Raw genomic sequence first — 9,031 nt, forward strand, 5'->3', positions numbered from 1 at the left:
TATATATACATAATATATATATACATACATATATACATACATATATATATATATATATAGATATATATATATATTTAAAATAGGTAGACTGAACAATATATATAAGTACATAAACTAATATACATATTTTTCGTTTACTCAGAACAACTGATTTAATCGTGTATTTAGGTTCAAGTAAACTGAGTCATACATAAAAAGAGAGTCGAGAGAAATAGTCCTTCAGAACACATGGCTACCTAGTCCAATTTCCTGGAATCTAAAATCTACTTTACAATAAAGCACCTGGATTCTCCTGGCGATGATGATTACAAATCGTACTATGTAAGACTTTGACAATCCTACAGATCTGCACTGTGTCACAGTCTCGCAGCTCTCGCAAGAACCTGATAAATGCAACAATCCACAAACATCAGAGCCGCAAGGGCTCTCAGTGAGTGGACTCAGATCTATAAAGGGGCTCTCGCCCCGAGGGTCTCAGCCACTCTCAAGGCCCAGCCCCCCCAAACCTCAGGGCTTTATGATTATAGGCCATCGAGTGCCTTAGTCTGTGCTTATGTGCTATGTATTGTAATTTCAATTTCATCGTCCAGAGTGAATTAGGCTATAGACTATAGAGTGCCTTTTGTTTAGTCTGTGCTACTGTAATTTCAAATTTTAATGTCCAGTCAATTTGCACAACACCGGGAAACCAGTTATACGGGCAGTTGAAATCTTGTTTCTAGAAGTAGAACATTTTGAGAAGCTCAGTTTTATCGTTGTGCACCAATACTCCATCACCCATGCTTGCTCAGTGCACCTATCCGCATTTCTGCAATATTGCTCTAAGTCGGTTATGTGCAGTTGTGCGCCCCGGTGTAAAACAACTTGAATTTCTGTCCTACACGTCGATGTGATTTTATTGGCTCTCGTCCCGAAAATATTTCGACCGGTGTGAAGAGTGAAAGTTCTGAAATCTGAAACAGTGAAACAAATTATTTTTAAAAACAATCCAAAAAAATTCAAAAATTTACAAAGCACGCTGAAGAAATCCGGAGTAGTTCTAAAGGTAGATACGAATGATAGAAATGCCAAAAGTAATCGTGAGTTGCGGATAAAATAATACCAATCCTATTCACTCATTCGAAAATAGATTTCTATTATTAAAAATTCTTCGAACTGAATTGTTTATCATCAATTGGGTCTCCGTCTCTCCGAGACTCCCAGTCTCCAACTCTCCGACTCCTTCCTCCGAATTGTTTGAGAAATTTAAAAAGAATTGAAATCAAGATGGTGGATTTTAATAAATAAAAAAAAAATGTTTTTGCAAAAATATATTAACCAGTGCGGCAGATTTTCTGAAGTCAAGAATGAAAATAAAAATGAGAGGTGAAGTATTTATTGAATTAATTTTTACACCGGTGCGCTCAGTCTAATAAGCCTCTATCAAAAAGGATTGCTGGAAAAATTTGGCGTGCTAAAGTTCCAAATATGGGCAGAAAAACTTTTACTGATTCGTTTTTAGTTTCAAAGGATTCCAAAATTTCCACACTACCTCTGTGAGTCTCTGACCTCTGTGTCACTAAATATATGGCTATGTTCAATACGAGGTTTTTTTATAGGCTATGAGTTCAATTTTCAGAAGGCTATGAGTTCAATTTTCAGAAGGCTATGAGTTCAATTTTCAGAAGGCTATGAGTTCAATTTTCAGAAGGCTATGAGTTCAATTTTCAGAAGGCTATGAGTTCAATTTTCAGAAGGCTATGTGTTCAATTTTCAGAAGGCTATGTGTTCAATTTTCAGAAGGCTATGTTCAATTTTCAGAAGGCTATGGGCTATGACCTATGATATTGAAAACCTCCAAAATATATTTCAGATTGTTTATGTTCAATTCAATAACCCCCCTGCGTCTGGTAACGTTTTGAGCTTAGGCCGAACCCCGGCTGGTACATATGGTATGTACTATTTCTTCTTTTAATTTTTAAACAAATAAAAAGCAAAAACAAAAATATATTTATGAAATATTGCTCGTTGGCCTTGGTCCGTGGGGGCCCGTGGGCCGTGGCCCTCGTGGGCCTCGTGCCTTATTAGTAAAATTTACGTGCAACTCCTTCGGTAAATAGATCCATGTCGCCAAAGATATGCCCACATTAGGAGTTTTAGTCGGTTGCAGAATGTGCTCTGGCATAGTGACCACAAATTTAGTATGCTCATAAAAAAAATATAAATACGTAGTGAACCATTGATGAATTATTCTACTCTAAGAGTAGAGTGGTGAATATTGAGTTGTCTCACGGATGTGGTGAATGTGATGAGTATGGGCTATGAGTTGGCAACTCTGAGACCCGAGTCCGCGAGTTTGTGACTTTGTGCTGGCCTTTTAAGTTTTATCATCACTTATCATGATTTATGAGTAGATATTGTTTAAAAAAAAAGAGATAAGAGTATGAGACTGTGTAGTGTGTAGTGTGTGAGTGTGTGCTCTGTTTCTGTGACCGTGTGTAGAATTTTTTTAAAACCACCACAAATAGAGCCACCGACACATTTATATATTTATATGTATGCATGTGTTTGTGATATGATTGTGCAAGATTGAAAGTATATCGATTCATATTGATGTATAATTCCGCTAATCTTTCCGTCACTTGTCATGAATGGTTTCCATATGGACCTTATCCGAGTTCCAAATTTTCTATGAGCCAATTCTGTGAGCAATTGTGTGTATATGTTGGTTGTCTCAATCCTCAAGCCTCTACATTAACAGTTCCGTAGTCGACATCTGGTAATTTGAATTTATGACCTGTATTGTCACGCCCTTCATCTGGGTGATAGACGGCAGTGGGCTCTAGATGTAGATGTGTGTGGATTAAACACAATAGTGATTGTGCTGGTGTGAATTGTGCAAGGGATCAAAGTATAGGAGGAAAAAGTGGGAGAAAAGTTCCTTCGTTTGTTGTCTATTATAGTAGGCTATGCATTTGTGCCGCTGGGTCAAGGCAGTTGGTGTCAACCACGCCTGACTCTACCAGTGACAAAATTTAAAATTGGGACCCAGTGACTGACTAGAACATATATTTGTAGGTGGGAAGTGTAGTTTGCACTAGTAGTGGTGGCGTGTGTTGGTAGCCACATCAGTAGGTGGCTTGTGTCGGTGGCTCTATTTGTGGTAGTTTCAAGAATTCTCCAGTGTGGTGTGGAGAAATTACGCGCAAGACTGTGCGTCTGTGAGACTGTGAGAATGTGAGACTGTAAAGTCTTTGTGGGTCTGTGGGACTCTCTCAGCTTGTACTCAAGCAGTGAGATGTGGGTCAGTTTAAAAAAGATCTGGTGTTCCGGGACTCCCGGTTCCCATTTCCCACTCTCTGGTAGCTCTGATCTGACTGACTGTCTGACTGACAGAGATACCTGTTGGCATGCCACATGACGATGATACTTGATACTTTAAAAAAAGGGCGTACATAACTATAAGTGACTGGGACTATGACAATAACTGTGAGTGACGTATGTGCGTCTATACTCTGTAGATCTGTAGAGTGTATGACTGTAAGTACTTAAACTTTTTTTAAAAGCAGAGACTGTCTCTTGTGTCTCAGGCTGTTAATTAATTAGACCTCAACTAAAGTCTGAAGTCGGCTGTGAAGTTGCTAAAGTGACAGTGTGACAGTTTGACAGACTCTGGCACTGTGCTCTCTAGTCTCTAGTTCTCTACTAGTTGAGTAGACTGTTGTGTGAATGTATGTATTTCAAAATAGTCAGATATATAAATAGTGTGCAACTGTGAGTCTGTGCGTGAGTGACTATTAAAAAAAAAAGGAAATAAATGTTTTTTGTTTTTAACTTCCGTATTGTTTTAAAAAACAATTGACATTTCTTTTTAAAAACCATACAAAAAGTTTTAGAAAGAAATAGATAGTTCATTTTGGGTCGATTTATACCCAATGAAAGCGTTTTTTTAAAGGAAAAGATTTGAAGCGCCAGTCCGCTTGCTCACAGAGACTCAGTGATCAGTCACTCAGACAGTCGGTCGTTACTCTTTACATTCTGATCACAGTATTTGTTGTTTTTAAAAAATAAATAAATTGTGAAACATTTCTTCTTTTCTTATGTCACTCAATCTGTCACTATAGAAATAAAAATATGTTTTATTTTTAAAATAAAGATAAAAAATGAATAGTAAAAACAAAAACAAAATGAATAGTTTTTTTATAACATACAAATATAGGTATCGCCAATTGGCAATTCAAAAACTAAAAAGGGATTTAGTCAATTACAGTGTGGCAGAAATATAATTGCAAAAGCAATTGGTCGAAACAAAGTACAAACGTCTACTCTGGAGCATGTTTTTGACTGGTTGCATTTAAAAAAAAAAATCTTCTAACGGAAGGTCTGACGTCTGTAAGTCTATCACTCTTGTCTCTTCCCAGAGAGGGATATGTATCACGTTTCCCCGAATCCCATGTTGTGTTGAAATCTGTCTGTACGACTCACTCACTTTACGACTGTACGCTACTGGAGTCTGGAACTGCTTCTAAGTTTCACGGTCTACTTTTGATATTAAAAATGAAAAAGAGCAATACAGGTAAATACATATCTGAGAGACCGATTGTCACTATTTGACGTCATAGTCATACACATCGTGACACATATTTAAAAATACCATGATTCAAGTGTGCGCCAATTGTTGTTAAAAAAAATAAAATTCCAAGAGTCAACACTCCAGTAACGCATCACAATAGTCAACAACTCTGGACTCAACAGTCAACACTATTGTTTTTTTTTAAATCAATAAAAAATAGCAATTTAGAACTTCAGGGCCAGGGGCCAGGCTCATGGTCCAGAGACTGGAGATACAAATCATCAATCAAAGTGAAGGTCTTTCCGATCTATTTACATTCCTCTGTGAACTTCAAAAGTCTGAACTCTGAAGTCTGAAGTTTGCACCAGTAAATATTAAATATACAAACTATGTCTATTTTTTAGAAGGCTATGATTATTTATATCAATATAAATTACAAGCAAATTAAGTTTTATGACATATGAGTCATATTGTAATGACAAAAATAGAGTCACTCGAAAGGAAGGAGAACGCTAATAAAGATAAAATAAATAGAATGCTTATTTTAGAAGGCTGTGAATAAGATCTCATACCATTTGTTTAACATGAGATTTAATTAATGTAGGTCGTTTTAGCGACCAATGACTATGTCTATTACTTCTGCGCTTATGGTCGTATCGACAAGGGAAGAAAGCGTACGGCCAGTTAGGTTAAGATGATGAACAGCTGCCACCAGCTATTCGTCAGTAGATATCTCCTGCGGAGTGGCTGTCCGTTTTGTTTAAAAAAACCCCTCTCCCAAATTACTTGTACAAATGTACATACATATTTATAATATAAAAATATTGCAAATACTAAATATATAGAAATATATACTTTATTTACAAATAGAAAGAAGAAGGAATTTACATATTTAAATACGTACTGTAATATCAAAAATCTCGGTCTAAATACATGTGTATTTTTTCTTTTTTAAAATAAATACAAATACGAAATCTCTTCCGATTTTAAAATTTAAACTCAACTTACTGTCAATACTTAAATTCTTGACTTTACACGAACTTCTTGTATTCCATGAAGATTTCTATGCACACATATGTCACAGTAAGTATTATGTTTTGCAGTACATATTACATAGTACGTAATAGTTCATAATCTGAAGTTCATGCATCATAAGAATCGTTGTAGACTTGTGTAGGTCCATTAAGATTGCCTACTACTCTTCTCTTTAGTAGAGATCTGTAGTAGAGAAAGAATGAATAAAGTCCAATACTGATCCAAAACTCGAGAGTCTCGAACACTTGACTCTCGAGAGTCTCGAGCAGCAGCCAGCAGGGCACACCGGCACAGGGCCACAGGCCCGTCAGGCGTCAGCAGCTGACGATGCATATTCATTATTCTAGTAGTACGAGATAATCCAAACTCCAGTTATGGTGCAGTTGCCTTTTATAAAAAAGATGTTCCACTAAACCATCCTTTTTGACAGGGGCCATGGGAGTTCAAATACGGACCCGATTCGAGAGTTTGATATTGGAAAATGCTCACAATGACCTGAATAAGATTATCACCCGGACACTTTTTGGATTTTACAATTGGTTCAAAATCCAATCCTGACCAAATTCGAAAATATTGGCCGTTTTCTTGGTATGTGCCCTTGCAGTACGAATTTTGAATTTTGAGGTCAGAAATCGACATGCCCGGTCACCACTGAAGTCTGTCGAAGTGTCACAATATTCAAAACATCATTCCATCAAGCCTAAAAGTCTACTTTGCCGACTGCAACAAGAAAATAGTAGACACATATTGTAATGATTGTTGTACATGCCTTCTTGACCACACAGTATGTACAATGTTTTTCGAAGTCAGATATCTTATTGTTTCGCTCACATACCTCCTGTATCAAAGATATCATATCTTTGATACAAGAGATATGTGAGCGAAACAATATTATTTGCGTCTTTCTACCTAAATTCCATTGCGGATGTAGCCCAATAGAACGTTATTGGGGTTGGACAAAATTCGACGTTATAGAGCGCTTGATAGTAAAATGACACTATGTATTTTATATATGTAGCAATGTATCACTGTTTACTAACGTACATAGGCTTCAATTAAAGATCTCGGTTTCCGCCGTAAAACAAGGTAAGTCATGCCAGGTCTGTAAAAGAAATGTAACTTCAAATCGGCTGCCGACTACAACATGTACCACATGTGGGGTGTAGGGCCAAGAATCTAATGACCGTTCCCAAGTGCAGCAATGGCCGCCCAAGGTCAGTATAGTGGCCACTTCAGAAATGGGCGATATATTTGTTTAAAAATAATGCAGTTTTAGCTGCCTTTCAACAGGACTTTAGTCCGTTGTGGTATTTATAAATATTTTTATTCTCTAGAGGGTCATGAACATATTTTTAACAATCACCACTGCGAAACCCGATTTGTCAATTTTTTCAATTTGTGAATAGACTTTTCGATTTTTGTCTTGGAAAATAGCAACTGCACATTACCAGTGACTGTACGGCTATACCAAAACACTATTTTAGAAAAAAGTAAAAATATTACAAAAAGTTGAAAAAGGGCCGACGTGTCTCGAAAGTTGCACTTTAGTTGTCGCAGGTGGGCCATAGGTGCATTTTTTTACGTAGTACTCAGGACTATAGGTACCTAAATACAACATAGCCCTTTTTTTAAACTATACAAAAATTAAAGTTGAAAAAGGGCCGACGTGCCTCGAAAGCCGCATTTTCAATTTTTACACCAACTACATACTCAGGACTATAGGTATTTACATAAATTTAAACAACAATACATAAACCTGTGTATATTGCAAAATGAAATGTTTTTGTTTCTGTTTGTTTTTAAAAACAAAAACAATAAAAACGAGAACAATGACTTTCAAAAACCTAAAAAGCTACAATTGTGTGTTTTTGTTTTCTATTGGAAAGAAAAAGCAAGGGAAAAATTGAATTTTATGTATTTAGAGTGAAAAGTGAAACTAGATGATCTGAATATTTTTATAATCTGCAGTTCTGCACATCTTACTTTTTATTTTGTACTGAAACCGAGCAAGTCTCGTTGTGACGTCAACGGTATGACTCCAGGAGTCGTTGTCCTTATTTAGTGCTGGTAGTCCTTTTATAAAAATAAAAAAGCAAAAGTAAGATTCATCATTCATCGATAGAATAGTCATCTACAGATTTTATCGAAGATATGTTTCTTAAAAAAAGATATAAAAAGACTAAGTTTTGTGTCTCTCTGCTCTTGAGTGGAAGTCGTAACTCGTTTGCAGTCACTATCACTGTATCACATTTGATGCAAGACTGCAAATCGGCAGATTTTAGTAGCAACAAATTTTGTTAGAAATTCACATTTATTGTTATTTTTAGAATATATATAGCTTCGATTTATACGGAGCACAAGACACAGTCTTTTACACAAAACTGAATACAGTACAAGTTTCTGTATCCCGTATATTCTATTCTACCAAAGATGCAAAACGCACTGAAGAGTGTCTTTGCGTCCCTGTTGGTGATTTCACTGACTGGGGTGACACTCGCTCAAGAAGTGGACGGGTGTCTCGATGAGAATGCCTGTTTTGGTGGAGAATGCACTGCCACAGATTTGGCAACAGGTGCTTTCGAATGCGAATGCCCAGATGGGTTTTCGCCGTTAACAAATTGCGAGACTAGTATTTGCGAAACTAATGCCGATTGTACCGAAACGCAGGATTGCATAGATGATGTGTGCATATTTCAGGAAGATCCCTGTGCGGACTGTACCGAAACACAGGATTGCGTAGATGATGTGTGCGTAGATCAGGAAGAACCAGAAGTTGAAGATCAGGAACAGCCAGAAGTTGAAGATCCATGTGCGGACTGTACTGAAACTCAGGATTGCGTAGATGGTATGTGCGTAGAAAAGGAAGAACCAGAAGTTGAAGATCAGGAACAGCCAGAAGTTGAAGATCCATGTGCGGACTGTACCGAAACTCAGGATTGCGTAGATGATGTGTGCGTAGATCAGGAAGAACCAGAAGTTGAAGATCAGGAACAGCCAGAAGTTGAAGATCCATGTGCTGACTGTACCGAACCTCAGGATTGCGTAAGTGGTGTGTGCGTAGATCAGGAAGAACCAGAAGTTGAAGATCAGGAACAGCCAGAAGTTGAAGATCCATGCGCGGACTGTACTGAAACTCAGGATTGCGTAGGTGGTGTGTGTGTAGAAAAGGAAGAACCAGAAGTTGAAGATCAGGAACAGCCAGAAGTTGAAGATCCATGTGCGGACTGTACCGAAACTCAGGATTGCGTAAGTGGTGTGTGCGTAGATCAGGTAGAACCAGAAGTTGAAGATCAGGAACAGCCAGAAGTTGAAGATCCATGTGCGGACTGTACTGAAACTCAGAATTGCGTAGATGGTGTGTGCGTTGAAAAGGAGAACCAGAAGTTGAAGATCCATGTGTGGACTGTACCGAAACTCAGGATTGCGTAAGTGGGGTGTGCTGTG

General features: G+C 37.5%; 1 protein-coding gene across 1 annotated transcript in view; it reads left to right on the top strand.

Moving 5' to 3' along the window:
* The first annotated feature begins 7,963 nt into the window (after positions 1–7,963).
* Positions 7,964–9,031, top strand: part of SARC_01787 (hypothetical protein) — a 4,188-nt gene continuing 3,120 nt past the window's right edge. Inside the window, exon 1 of the mRNA XM_014304491.1 lies at positions 7,964–8,983. Within this exon, the coding sequence (XP_014159966.1) occupies positions 8,018–8,983 (966 nt within the window). The 5' untranslated portion in view covers positions 7,964–8,017. The remainder of the gene's footprint in view (positions 8,984–9,031) is intronic.

The sequence above is a fragment of the Sphaeroforma arctica genome, assembly GCF_001186125.1.
Source record: "Sphaeroforma arctica JP610 unplaced genomic scaffold supercont1.74, whole genome shotgun sequence".
Classification (NCBI taxonomy): Eukaryota; class Ichthyosporea; order Ichthyophonida; genus Sphaeroforma; species Sphaeroforma arctica.